Source organism: Panulirus ornatus, chromosome 3, assembly GCF_036320965.1.
Source record: "Panulirus ornatus isolate Po-2019 chromosome 3, ASM3632096v1, whole genome shotgun sequence".
Lineage (NCBI taxonomy): Eukaryota > Metazoa > Arthropoda > Malacostraca > Decapoda > Palinuridae > Panulirus > Panulirus ornatus.
This window is the reverse complement of record NC_092226.1, coordinates 41,866,628-41,882,384: the sequence shown is the minus strand read 5'-3', so window position 1 is coordinate 41,882,384 and position 15,757 is coordinate 41,866,628. Positions and strand designations below refer to the sequence as shown.

At 39.8% G+C, this 15,757-nt stretch overlaps 1 protein-coding gene across 2 annotated transcripts in view; it reads left to right on the top strand.

Annotated features, from left to right (window-relative positions):
* The window catches only part of flr (actin-interacting protein 1 flr), a 278,566-nt gene that overhangs the window by 19,538 nt on the left and 243,271 nt on the right, over window positions 1-15,757 (top strand). Inside the window, exon 2 of one of the 2 annotated variants that reach the window (XM_071687385.1) lies at window positions 7,880-8,001. In XM_071687385.1, coding sequence (XP_071543486.1) covers window positions 7,880-8,001 — 122 coding nt within the window. Of the gene's footprint in view, window positions 1-7,860; window positions 8,002-15,757 lie in introns of those variants that run through there. The other variant, XM_071687376.1, reaches the window with a different exon arrangement.

Below are 15,757 nucleotides of genomic sequence, written 5' to 3'. Positions count from 1 at the left end.
TGAAAGCAAATTTGGGGTTGATATATTTTGGGGTCATTAAGACCTGTAATTATGAGATTACCTTTTACAAAGATTGTGTCATCGTTCATTTCGTATTTATTGGGTATTTGTCGAGTAGGGGAAGCATTATGAGATATTTTCTGTGATTATTTCAAGTATAGAAGTGTTTCATTATGATAGGATAAGTTTAAAAGTAAGTTTTTTGGGCTAAAGAATCTCCTGAAGTATTACATGCAGTTTTTGGTATATTCTGAAGGGTAATAGATTTGGTAGTCCCAACAATGTTGTATGGATTTGATGCATATGCTGTAAATGAGAATGCACAAGTGAGGATGGAAGTGTTGGAAATGGTTGGTTATGGACAATTGGTGTGAAGACAATTGATTGAATAAGTCATGTTTGGGTAAGAGGGAGGTGTGGAAGTAAGAAAAGTGTGGATGAGAGAGCTGAAAAGGGTATAGTGATATGTTTTGGACATATTGAGAGAATGAGTGAAGAGGGGTTGACAAAGTGGATATATTTTTGAGAAGTGGAGGAGACCGGGTGTAGGGGGACATCAAATTGATGAAATTATGGTGTAGAAAGATTTTGAGTTCTCAGTGCCAGAACATGTAGGTTTGTGAAAGGTGTGTGCTGAATATAATGAATTGGAATGATGTGGTGTACGAGGGTTGATGTGTTGTCATTGGACTGAACCAAGACATGTGAAGCATTTTGGGTAAACCACAAAAAGTTTTGTGGGGCCTGGTTTTGGGTAGGGAGCTGTGTTTCAGTGCACTATGCATGACGGTTAGAAAATGGATGGAAACGAATGAGTCCTTTTCTTTATAACCTTATGGCACTACTTCACTAATGCTGAAAATGGCAGACAAGTATGTAAGAAATGAAAGAATGAAGTAATAATCAGAAAGTAATGATTTAGGATTATTGAACAATAAGAGTAACCAAAGCCTGAAGATATACTGAGAAGATAAGTACATTTAAGAAGTTAGGGCGAAGGGTTAAACATCAAGTTATTAAATAGATGTTAAGGTTCTTTTAAGACAGTCTTGGTACTTGAAACAGGGCTGTTCTTGTATTCTGTGAGCTTGAATGGGCTTGATGCATTTGTGGTACCAAACTGCAATCTAGGGATAGGGCATCTCTTGTGGCAGGAGGTGGTGATGACAAGGATAGTGCAATATTTTCTTTTCAAACTGACAGATGAGGTCCAGGTGATAGTTGGAGAGTTAAGAGGTTAGTACAGTATGACCTCTAGTATCTGAAATGCTTGGGGGAACCAGTTGCTTTGGATGAAAATTTCCAGTTATTCAAGGTTTACCAGAATATTATATAATTCAGAAATTGTCATATTTTGAAATATTTTACATGATTTTACATAAAGGAAATATTAATATACATAAGAAAATGACACTGAATTCCTTCATAAGTATCATTTTACTTACCCTTATCCAGCATTTTGCATAACTTGAAGTGTTCCTCTTGTGCTTTGTACAAGATGTAGAGAGCTTTGAGGAGCTGTTAGGCAATTGATGATGTTTGAAAGGGCCATTCACCACAGACTAATCCAGAGTGCACAAAATACACAAATGTGCAAGACTAGCACGTAACACAGTGCCAGAAAGCACATGGGATATGGTAAACAATGGTGTAGGTCCAACTTGGCCCATTGCCAGTTTGTACCATTTTGGATTACTGACTTGACCCATCTGCTTGTTAGGTTAAGTTAGGTCTTGTTCATTCATGACCGTGAACCGAGTTAGTGATGGGCTGAGTTGGCAATGGACCAAGTTAGCCTGCATCCTAAACAATCACCAGTGTTGCAAAACACTGGAGAGTGAGTACACTAATAGCTGTGGTGTATTGTTCACATGATTTAAAATATTTAAAAAAGATTTGTATACATATAATCAAGGGTTGCCAACTAAGATTGAAAAAGTGTTGTTTTGAATTTTTTTTTTTATCTTGAATTACAGATAAAAGAAGTTTTACTGTTGTAAGCACTGTGAACTAGATCTGCCTCATAGTATGATCCCCCTTAAGTGCTTATCATCTTTGTAAAGTTCTAATTAAGGGGGAATTTAAGACTAGGGACATCAACTTGAAACTCTTAGCAGTGCATTAAGAAAGGATGTGAAGTTAGAAAGTTTTGGGATATTTCCAGGAAAGCTCTCAGCCTAAGTATGTAATAGAACACACAAAAATTAGAGGGTCTGGGACACCTTCGACATTGGTTCCCGGTTTCAGGTACTACAGTCAGGAAATAGAAAACTTCATTAGCTGCCCACTGGGGAAAAATGGATCATGCGGTGCTAAGTTTGAGGATGTGGTTATGAGGGAAATAACTGAGGGATCAGAGGGGAACCTAAACCCCAAGAATAGATACAGGGGAGAAACCTTTACCTCCTGCATTTCCATTGGCACTTCCCTTCTGGTACCACGAATAGTTCCAAAAAATGACATATTTTGTGATGCACGCTCTCTAGCAAATTTCAAGCTGGTGAATAAATTGTCATGTGACATTTCTTCTCATTCCGTGCAAGTGAGTTTTGAGCTTTAATGCAACATGCATTCGTGATTCATGAGTTCTCCCTTTGTCTTTACCTGTATTTTTTTTTTTTTTTTTTTATACCTCATCGCTGTCTCCCGCGGTTGCGAGGTAGCGCAAGGAAACAGACGAAAGAAATGGCCCAACCCCCCCCATACACATGTACATACACACGTCCACACACGCAAATATACATACCTACACAGCTTTCCATGGTTTACCCCGGACGCTTCACATGCCTTGATTCAATCCACTGACAGCACGTCAACCCCTGTATACCACATCGCTCCAATTCACTCTATTCCTTGCCCTCCTTTCACCCTCCTGCATGTTCAGGCCCCGATCACACAAAATCCTTTTCACTCCATCTTTCCACCTCCAATTTGGTCTCCCTCTTCTCCTCGTTCCCTCCACCTCCGACACATATATCCTCTTGGTCAATCTTTCCTCACTCATTCTCTCCATGTGCCCAAACCATTTCAAAACACCCTCTTCTGCTCTCTCAACCACGCTCTTTTTATTTCCACACATATCTCTTACCCTTACGTTACTTACTCGATCAAACCACCTCACACCACACATTGTCCTCAAACATCTCATTTCCAGCACATCCATCCTCCTGCGCACAACTCTATCCATAGCCCACGCCTCGCAACCATACAACATTGTTGGAACCACTATTCCTTCAAACATACCCATTTTTGCTTTCCGAGATAATGTTCTCGACTTCCACACATTTTTCAAGGCTCCCAAAATTTTCGCCCCCTCCCCCACCCTATGATCCACTTCCGCTTCCATGGTTCCATCCGCTGACAGATCCACTCCCAGATATCTAAAACACTTCACTTCCTCCAGTTTTTTCACCATTCAAACTCACCTCCCAATTGACTTGACCCTCAACCCTACTGTACCTAATAACCTTGCTCTTATTCACATTTACTCTTAACTTTCTTCTTCCACACACTTTACCAAACTCCGTCACCAGCTTCTGCAGTTTCTCACATGAATCCGCCACCAGCGCTGTATCATCAGCGAACAACAACTGACTCACTTCCCAAGCTCTCTCATCCCCAACAGACTTCATACTTGCCCCTCTTTCCAAGACTCTTGCATTTACCTCCCTAACAACCCCATCCATAAACAAATTAAACAACCATGGAGACATCACACACCCCTGCCGCAAACCTACATTCACTGAGAACCAATCACTTTCCTCTCTTCCTACACGTACACATGCCTTACATCCTCGATAAAAACTTTTCACTGCTTCTAACAACTTGCCTCCCACACCATATATTCTTAATACCTTCCACAGAGCATCTCTATCAACTCTATCATATGCCTTCTCCAGATCCATAAATGCTACATACAAATCCATTTGCTTTTCTAAGTATTTCTCACATACATTCTTCAAAGCAAACACCTGATCCACACATCCTCTACCACTTCTGAAACCACACTGCTCTTCCCCAATCTGATGCTCTGTACCTGCCTTCACCCTCTCAATCAATACCCTCCCATATAATTTACCAGGAATACTCAACAAACTTATACCTCTGTAATTTGAGCACTCACTCTTATCCCCTTTGCCTTTGTACAATGGCACTATGCACGCATTCCGCCAATCCTCAGGCACCTCACCATGAGTCATACATACATTAAATAACCTTACCAACCAGTCAACAATACAGTCACCCCCTTTTTTAATAAATTCCACTGCAATACCATCCAAACCTGCTGCCTTGCCGGCTTTCATCTTCCGCAAAGCTTTTACTACCTCTTCTCTGTTTACCAAATCATTTTCCCTAACCCTCTCACTTTGCACACCACCTCGACCCAAACACCCTATATCTGCCACTCTGTCATCAGACACATTCAACAAACCTTCAAAATACTCATTCCATCTCCTTCTCACATCACCACTACTTGTTATCACCTCCCCATTTACGCTCTTCACTGAAGTTCCCATTTGCTCCTTGTCTTACGCACCCTATTTACCTCCTTCCAGAACATCTTTTTATTCTCCCTAAAATTTACTGATAGTCTCTCACCCCAACTCTCATTTGCCCTTTTTTTCACCTCTTGCACCTTTCTCTTGACCTCCTGTCTCTTTCTTTTATACTTCTCCCACTCAATTGCATTTTTTCCCTGCAAAAATCGTCCAAATGCCTCTCTCTTCTCTTTCACTAATACTCTTACTTCTTCATCCCACCACTCACTACCCTTTCTAAACAGCCCACCTCCCACTCTTCTCATGCCACAAGCATCTTTTGCGCAATCCATCACTGATTCCCTAAATACATCCCATTCCTCCCCCACTCCCCTTACTTCCATTGTTCTCACCTTTTTCCATTCTGTACACAGTCTCTCCTGATACTTCCTCACACAGGTCTCCTTCCCAAGCTCACTTACTCTCACCACCTTCTTCACCCCAACATTCACTCTTCTTTTCTGAAAACCCATACTAATCTTCACCTTAGCCTCCACAAGATAATGATCAGACATCCCTCCAGTTGCACCTCTCAGCACATTGACATCCAAAAGTCTCTCTTTCGCACGCCTGTCAATTAACACGTAATCCAATAACGCTCTCTGGCCATCTCTCCTACTTACATAAGTATACTTATGTATATCTCGCTTTTTAAACCAGGTATTCCCAATCATCAGTCCTTTTTCAGCACATAAATCTACAAGCTCCTCACCATTTCCATTTACAACACTGAACACCCCATGCACACCAATTATTCCCTCAGCTGCCACATTACTCACCTTTGCATTCAAATCACCCATCACTATAACCCGGTCTCGTGCATCAAAACCACTAACACACTCATTTAGCTGCTCCCAAAACACTTGCCTCTCATGATCTTTCTTCTCATGCCCAGGTGCATATGCACCAATAATCACCCACCTCTCTCCATCAACTTTCAATTTTACCCATATTAATCGAGAATTTACTTTCTTGCATTCTATCACATACTCCCACAACTCCTGTTTCAGGAGTATTGCTACTCCTTCCCTTGCTCTTGTCCTCTCACTAACCCCTGACTTCACTCCCCAGACATTTCCAAACCACTCTTCCCCTTTACCCTTGAGCTTCGTTTCACTCAGAGCCAAAACATCCAGGTTCCTTTCCTCAAACATACTACCTATCTCTCCTTTTTTCACATCTTGGTTACATCCACACACATTTAGGCACCCCACTCTGAGCCTTCGAGGAGGATGAGCACTCCCCGCGTGACTCCTTCTTCTGTTTCCCATTTTAGAAAGTTAATACAAGGAGGGGAGGATTTCCGGCCCCCCGCTCCCGTCCCCTCTAGTCGCTTTCTACGACACGCGAGGAATACGTGGGAAGTATTCTTTCACCCCTATCCCCAGGGATAATATACATATATATATACACACACACACACACACACACATACACACACATACGCACATACACACACACACACACACGTACATATATATACATATGAAAAATGTAAGAAACAATTTAGAAAACAAACTTTTAGCTTGAAATGAATGAAAAAATGAACGTCACATAATGGTTCAACCTCTGGCTATGGAAAAGGAAATGTACAATTTATTCACACAAACGTCAGTAGCAGTTCTCATCAATTTCACCACTGAATCAATAAGCTTCAATGTCTAAGCTACATTTTTCTCCAACTTCACTATTTTCTTGTCAAAACACCATGCATGAAAACTATCACTCCAGTAACACAACTATAAACATTTTCTTCCCCTGTATACATTTCAATATTCGATACATAATATGTCAGCATCCATCAGAACCCAGAATTTTAAACCATATTTGGCTGGTTTTGATGGCATGTACTGATTGTGCCTACAATGTCCCCTTTACGGATACAATTGTTCATCAATGGTAACACACTCACCATGTTGGTTGCTTCGTTTAGAATTTTCTGCAGATCCATTTAACAGCAAGCAAACAGCAGCAAGTTTTCCCTAGACAGACTGTTTCTTGTAGCTGGGTTATTAAAATGTAATTTTATGCAAATGTGTTCAAATCTGTTGACTGCCATGATTTTGGAAAATATAAGAGGGCCAAATGAAGGATTCCACAACTGCCTCACTGCTTGATTTTTGCTTTTGTAGACTCCTCTTAGAATATGCAAGCCTACATAAGCATGAAGTTCTCGTGCCAGTAGTTTCCAGTTGTTGTTTGTCCATTTTCCTTGTCTGTTTGTTTCATTCATAATAGTAGTCTTGAGTTATTCTAATAGCGGCATATTAAGTAATTCCTGTGTGGGTTGTCAAAACATTCAATGAAACTGTGCAGCCTTGCATGGATGGAGCTGTCAGACACCACTTATCTCCTGATGGTGCATACATAAACTCATCATCTCTTCAGGCAGCTTGTGAGATCATAGCTGTAACATCTTTGACAATTGTTGCCAGTAATACCATCATGTGTATCAAAACTGTCAACTGAAGTGTCACAGGAGGAGATATAGATTTGTCATCATTCATATCATATATTTCTTCTTCTTATGTCATTCAAATATATTTAATGAGACATGTTAGAGGTACAGCAATGTGACGTGAAATTGCCAGAAGTTACTTTGGTACTGACACAACTTTTGCAGCGAGGCCTAAGCACTTGCTTATTGAAGGTGATCAGTACACGTATTGTTCCAGATATTCGATATGTATGATATTGTGGAATAAAGCAGATTTATTTATTGTGTAAATAAATGTTTAGTAGAGCATTTCTAATGGAATACTATAGTCCTGCATTATTACAATGTATTTTGTACTGCTCATGTTTAGAAAATAACGCTCGTATATTTCAAATAAATAACTTTGGGTCAATTAGACCCCAGTCAAGCATTGATTATGAATTGGTCCATAAGATGCCAATTCATAATTGTTGAGAGTTACAAAGGCATTCACTGAGAAACAACAATGAATTAGAAAAGTCACAAGGTGCGAATCTGTTTCAAGCACCCTAATGAAAAAATTGAACATTTTGGCATTGCTTGGTTCAATATGGCCCTGTTATTCACCCACATGTTAACCTGCATCAGGTATGTATTAACTCCAGAAATCTTTATCATAGCTTTTTGCTTGAAAATGGTGCTCAAACTTCAAGCATAGGAAAGTGAGTGAGTCAGTGATGAAATTTTTAGTCATCATGATTTTTATAGACATATATAATGCATATTTATAGAAAAGCTGTCATTCATATGTTATTGTTAGTTCTTAAGTACAATACTTTTGCTGTGTCCTATTTTCCTTAGTTATTAAACATCTGTGCATGTTTTATTTATTTGCCATCATTAATGATGTATTACTCATCCACAGTTTCCACTTGGGCTTCCCTGCCTCGCACTCAAAGAGGACAGCCAATTGTCTTGGGTGTGGATCCTAAGGGAAAGAATCTCCTCTATTCTTGTGGAAATTCAGTTATTATCCGTAAACTTGAGGTGAGCATTGTACTTTCTGTTGTCTTTTGAGTTTTTGTATTTGCTAATGTTTGCAGAACAGACATAAGATAATGTTCTAGTAATTCAGAAAAATTTGATTTCTTTAAGAATAGAATACATAAAAGGAAGGACATACAACCAACTTACATATCCTGGACATGTAGGTTTTACCCTGTCCTGTCTGCACTGTGGACACCACCCATTCACTTCAACATTACAAACACTTTTTTGCAATATCACATAACCCCTGATGCCCAAGCTGCAACTTCTACAATGAAAACACTGAACATTTACCCCTCAGTTGCCCTCCACTATCCCTACAAACACCCATGCACAATATCACCATACTCATCACCTGTGGTCCAGCCTGATGGATGATGGTGGCTTCATGAGTAATAGAGGAGTCCATGTAGAAGAGACTCCTAGGGTAGGAAGGTATGGTTAGGTTTATATGACATCAATATTTTTTTTCTTATTTGATTGAATTTTCTCATGTTAGCAGTTAGAGCCAGAACAGACAAAGAGAGGCTGCATCCTTTCACATCCAACCTCTAGCTGATGTGTAATGCAACTAAACCACAGCTATCTGTCCACAACCAGGCCCCACAAACCTTTCCATTGTTTACCTCAGAAGCTTCACATGCCCTGGTTCAGTCTAGTGACAGTACATCAACTGCAGTGTACCATATCATTTCAGTTCACTCTATTTCATGCACACCACTCACCCTCCTGCATGTTCAGGCCCTGATCATTCAAAATTGTTTTCACTCCATCCTTCCTTCAGCAGTTTGGTTTCCCCATTCTCCCAGTTCCAATCATTTCAGACTCATGTCCTTTTTGTCAACCTTTCCTCACTCATTCTCTCCATATGTCCAAACCATTTCAGCACACTTTTTCAGCTCTTTTAATCACATTCATTTTATTACAACACCTCTCTCTTATCCTTTCATTACTTACCGTATCAAACCACCTCAGACCACATGGCCTCAAAGATATCATTTCCAACACATTCACTCTTCTCCACACAGCCTTATGTATAGCCCATGTTTTACATTCATATGATACTGTTGGGACTAATGTTCCTTCAAACTTAGTTATTTTTGCCCTCCCAGACAACGCTCTTTCTCCATACATTCTTCAGCATTCCCAGAAGCTTTGCCCCTTCACCCCTTTACCCTTGCACCAACTCTATGACTCGCTTCAGCTTCCTTGGTTTATTTCACTGTGATATCCATTCCCAGTTATCTAAAAGACTTCTTATTTTTCACCAATCAAATTCACACCCCAGCTAACCTGTCCCTCATCCCTGTTAAACCTAATAACCTTTGCTTTTATTCACATTTACTCTCAACTTCCTCCTTTAACACACTTTTCCAAACTCGGTCACCAACTTTTGGAGTTTCTCACTTGAATCTGCCACCTGTGATGTATCATCAGCAAACCACAACTGACTCACCTCCATGGCCATCTTTCCAAAACTCTCATATTTATCACCCCACCACCCAATCCGAAGATAAGTTGAACAGACCAACCTGCACTTCGAACCATTCGCTCTCCTCCCTTCCTACTTGTACACAAGCCTTACACTCTTGATAAAAACTTCTCTGCTTCTAGCTGCTTTCCTACTTCACCATATATTCTTAAAACCTTACACAAGGCATCTCTGCCAGTCCTATGATATGATTTCTAAGCATCCATAAATGCTATGCACAAATCCATCTGTTTCTCTTAAGTATTTCTCACTTACATTCTTTAAAGCAAACTCCTGATCCACATGTCCTTTACCACTTCTGAAACCATAATTCTCCTCCCCAGTCTAATGCTCTGTATGTACCTTCACCCTCTCAGTCACTACCCTCCCATACAACTTAACAGGTACACTCAGAAAACTTGTATTTGTGTGGTGTTAGCACACACACACACACACACACACACACACACACACACACACACACACACACACACACACACACACACGTACACACTTGTATATAGAGGCAGTATACAAGCATTCCACTAACCTTTAGGCACCTCGCCATGATTCATACATATATTAAAAAAAATCTTAACTAACCCATGAGGAACATAGTCACCACATTTCTTAATGAATTCTGCTGCAATACCAACCACTCTGGCCACCTTGCCACGTTTCATCTTATTTAAGGCTCTCACCTCTTTTCCCTTCACCAAACCACTCTGCATGACTCACTTCGCATACACACACCACCTTATCTGAAACACCTGTATCTGCCATTTTGTCATCAAACATTCACTAGTACTTCAAAATACTCACTCCATCTCTTCACTTCATCACTTCCTCTGACCACTTCCCCTTTTGCCCCCTTCGCTATTGTTCCTATTTATTCTCTTCTTTTTGCACAGTATTCACCTCCATTCTAAACATCTTATTCTCTAAAGTTTACTGCGTTCTCCCTGAAGTTTATTGCCTGATGAACATGCCTGGCTTCATGATCACTGTAGGAATATTGTAGAAGAGACTCTTAGGGTAGGAAGGTTGAAGGTAAGGTAAGCTCTAGTGGGTGATTCATGTGAGAAATTGCAGAAGTTGGCGACTGAGTTTGGAAAAGTGTGTGAAAGGAGAAAGTTGAGAGTAAATGTGAATAGGAGCTGGGTTATTAGGTTCAGTAGAGTTGAGAGACAAGTTAATTGGATGTAAGTTTGATGAAGAAAAATTGGAGGAAGTGAAGTGTTTTAGATTTCTGGGAGTGGACTTAAGCAGCAGATGGAACCATGGAAGGGGAAGGACTTAGCAGCAGATGGAACCATGGAAGGGAAGGACTTAGCAGCAGATGGAACTATGGAAGTGGAAGTGATAGGGGAGTGCAATACCATCCAATCCCACTGCCTTGCTGGCTTTCATCTCCCGCAAAGCTTTCACTACCTCTTCTCTGTTCACCAAACTATTCTCCCTGACTCCATTACTTCACACACCACCTCGTCCAAAGCACCTTATATCTGCCACTCTATCATTGCACACATTCAACAAACCTTCAAAATACTCACTCCATCTCTTTCTCACTTCACCACTGTATATGAGTGGATGGACCATTCTTTGTCTATTTCCTGGTGTTACTTCACTGATATGGGAAACAGCAGTTATGTATTATAGTAATAAAAGATATGATATTTATCTTTGGGGTAGAGGAGAAAGAAGTCAGCCTCCGTATTCCCAGCATTTCATAGAAGGGATCTAAGGGGGTGGTGGTGGGAGCAGAAAACCCCTCCCTCTTGTGTTTCAGACTGTAAAAGAAGAAACAAAAGAATGAGCCAAACAGGGAGTGCTTATCCTCTTGGAAGGATCAAGCTGGGGAGTCCAAATGTATGTAAATGTAACTCAGATGAGAAGAGAGGAGAGTTAAGTACTGTGAGGAGAGAAACCAGAATTTGAAACAAAACTCAGGGTTAAAGGGGAAGAATGGTTTGGAAATGTCTTTGGAGTGAAGTTGGTAAGAGGACAGGAGCTAAGATAAGACTGGCACTATTCCTGAAACAGGAGTTTTGGGAGTGTGTGATAGAGTATAAGGAAATGAATTCTAGAATGATGTGGGTAAAATTGAAAGTGGATGGTGAGAGATTGATGATTATGTCGGTAAAATTGAAAGTGGATAGTGAGAGATGGATAATTATATGTATTTATGCACTGGCCATGAGAAGAAACAGCATGAAAGGCAAGTGTTGTGGGAGCAGCTGAGTGAGTGTGTCAGCAGTTTTGATGTATGAGACTGGGTACTAGTGAGGGGTGATTTAAATGTGAAGGTAAATGATTTGGCAGTTGAAGGTATGATTGGGATATACCATTTATGAATGGAAATGGTGAACAGCTTCTGGAGATGCATTCTAAGAAAGAACTGGTGATTGGGAATACCTGGTTTAAGGAGAGGGATATTTACAAGTATACATATGGGCATTATTGGATTGCATATTAATGGATAAGCATATAAAAGAGAGATTTTATGATGTAAATGTGCTGAGAGAGGCAGCTGATGGGGTGTCTGATCACTATCTTGTTGAAGTGAGGTGAAGATTTAACGAGGTTTTCGAAAAAGAGGAAAGATAAGATGTCTTTATTTTCAAATTGTGTACATGATACAAAATTAAAATCTTTATTGCTAGAAGCTCAATTCAAGGTTAGAAAGTATAGGGATTATATAATGAAAATTATAAAATGTCAAGTAAAAGTAACTCATAAGAAATCATCTATTGCACTCAAAAGCTATATCACAGAGGAGTTACAGAATCTTTAGATGGTTGAACTTTATGTAGAATGCTTATTGGTACAAATGATTTCCTGAATCTATCAGTGTGCTATATAGGTAGAGGTAGACTCCTTCCTAACCTTGAAAATACAGATCTTGTCATGATCTCCATCTACTTCAATGCACATTCCTGATACAGCATATCTAATGTTTTAGTGTTTGCACCCAATTTCCTAGCTTTCTAAATGATTTTCTCAAGCTTATTTTTATCTTTACTGATTAGCTTGCCATACTTTGTGGTAACTGAAAAACATAAAATTGATTCTATGGTTTACCTTTGTTAAAAAAAAAATTAATTATTGCATTGACTATATGTAGACTTTTAAAGATACGTTCAAAGTGCAATCTTTGATTACATTTCTTATTCATCATGGCAGTATTTGCACCACCTTTTAACTGGTCATTTATGATAAAGCCAAGATACTTTTACTGACTCACTTTTTCTACATTTTCTTATTCAGTCATAATTAAGTCTGGCCTTTTTTTTTCCTTAAAATCTATTGCATTTTTTTTTTTTCTTAAAATCTATAACATCCCTTTAGTTTTCTTTACATTTAAGTGCAGATAATTTGTTTTACACCACTCAGCAAAGCAACCAACCTGTGCAGTATAATCATTACAATTATCATTTTTAATTTTTCCTTTGATTATTATATCATTAGCATATTTTGAAATAGTGCAGTTGCTAAAAACACTTCTACAGTCATTAGTACACACACTGAACAAAGCAGGGGACATAAGGCATCCCTGGGGTGCACCTGTATTGGTGAAAATTTTGTTGGACTTAGCATTATCTATCTTAGTACACTGTGATCTCTGTGTTAAAAATCTGAAGATCCATTTTAGTAAGTTACAGTTTACATCCATCCCTGATAATTTGTTTAACAAAGTATGTGTCTGGAGTGCATTAAAGACAGAGCTAAAACCAATGTATAAGATTCTTGCTTGTGAGTTATGTTTGTCTAATTTTTGCCAATCTCACTCATAAAAGTCAAACTTGCATCCTGCGCAGTCCTATTTTTACTGTATGCAATCTGCAGTGGATCTCTTAAATTATCTATATTATTATACAAATAGTTTCTCATTATGTCTTCAAGGCATTTCGTAATATTTGACGTTAAACAATATGTCTAAAATCATTAAGCACTTTAGGAAATGAGATTTTGGCAATTGGCTTTATTTCTGACAATTTCCGTACATCAGGTTACTACCCCTGATCTAGTGAGTACTGAAATAGTTGCTGAAGTAAGGGTGCCAGTTGTTCAGCACAACTCTTTAGTGCTGTGGCTGGCACCCCGTCTGTTTCCATGGCCTTTCTCGGCCTTGTACACTTCAGGGACTGCAATACAAGTTCTAGGATATCACAATTCTTTCATCATTTCTTTCAAATATCTGACATAACATTGGTGTTCTCTTCACTAAGATCATTTCTTTCAAATCTTTCAAAAAATTGAGATATATCATTCACATATATATCAATGTCTTCTGACTTAGGCAAGTTAAGTTTTTATTTTATTTTTTTTTATCTTTTTTGCTTTGTCGCTGTCTCCCGCGTTTGCGAGGTAGCGCAAGGAAACAGACGAAAGAAATGGCCCAACCCACCCCCATACACATGTATATACATACGTCCACACACGCAAATATACATACCTACACAGCTTTCCATGGTTCACCCCAGACGCTTCACATGCCCTGATTCAATCCACTGACAGCACGTCAACCCCGGTATACCACATCGATCCAATTCACTCTATTCCTTGCCCTCCTTTCACCCTCCTGCATGTTCAGGCCCCGATCACACAAAATCTTTTTCACTCCATCTTTCCACCTCCAATTTGGTCTCCCACTTCTCCTCGTTCCCTCCACCTGCGACACATATATCCTCTTGGTCAATCTTTCCTCACTCATTCTCTCCATGTGCCCAAACCATTTCAAAACACCCTCTTCTGCTCTCTCAACCACGCTCTTTTTATTTCCACACATCTCTCTTACCCTTACGTTACTTACTCGATCAAACCACCTCACACCACACATTGTCCTCAAACATCTCATTTCCAGCACATCCATCCTCCTGCGCACAACTCTATCCATAGCCCACGCCTCGCAACCATACAACATTGTTGGAACCACTATTCCTTCAAACATACCCATTTTTGCTTTCCAAGATAATGTTCTCGACTTCCACACATTCTTCAAGGCTCCCAGGATTTTCGCCCCCTCCCCCACCCTATGATCTACTTCCGCTTCCATGGGTCCATCCGCTGCCAGATCCACTCCCAGATATCTAAAACACTTTACTTCCTCCAGTTTTTCTCCATTCAAACTTACCTCCCAATTGACTTGACCCTCAACCCTACTGTACCTAATTACCTTGCTCTTATTCACATTTACTCTTAACTTTCTTCTTTCACACACTTTACCAAACTCAGTCACCAGCTTCTGCAGTTTCTCACATGAATCAGCCACCAGCGCTGTATCATCAGCGAACAACAACTGATTCACTTCCCAAGCTCTCTCATCCCCAACAGACTTCATACTTGCCCCTCTTTCCAAAACTCTTGCATTTACCTCCCTAACAACCCCATCCATAAACAAATTAAACAACCATGGAGACATCATACACCCCTGCCGCAAACCTACATTCACTGAGAACCAATTACTTTCCTCTCTTCCTACACGTACACATGCCTTACATCCTCGATAAAAACTTTTCACTGCTTCTAACAACTTGCCTCCCACACCATATATTCGTAATACCTTCCACAGAGCATCTCTATCAACTCTATCATATGCCTTCTCCAGATCCATAAATGCTACATACAAATCCATTTGCTTTTCTAAGTATTTCTCACATACATTCTTCAAAGCAAACACCTGATCCACACATCCTCTACCACTTCTGAAACCACACTGCTCTTTACATGCCTTCACCCTCTCAATCAATACCCTCCCATATAATTTACCAGGAATACTCAACAAACTTATACCTCTGTAATTTGAGCACTCACTCTTATCCCCTTTGCCTTTGTACAATGGCACTATGCACGCATTCCGCCAATCCTCAGGCACCTCAACATGAGTCATACATACATTAAATAACCTTACCAACCAGTCAATAATACAGTCACACCCTTTTTTAATAAATTCCACTGCAATACCATCCAAACCTGCTGCCTTGCCAGCTTTCATCTTCCGCAAAGCTTTTACTACCTCTTCTCTGTTTACCAAATCATTTTCCCTAACCCTCTCACTTTGCACACCACCTCGACCAAAACACCCTATATCTGCCACTCTATCATCAAACACATTCAACAAACCTTCAAAATACTCACTCCATCTCCTTCTCACATCACCACTACTTGTTATCACCTCCCCATTTGCGCCCTTCACTGAAGTTCCCATTTGCTCCCTTGTCTTACGCACTTTATTTACCTCCTTCCAGAACATCTTTTTATTCTCCCTAAAATTTAATGATACTA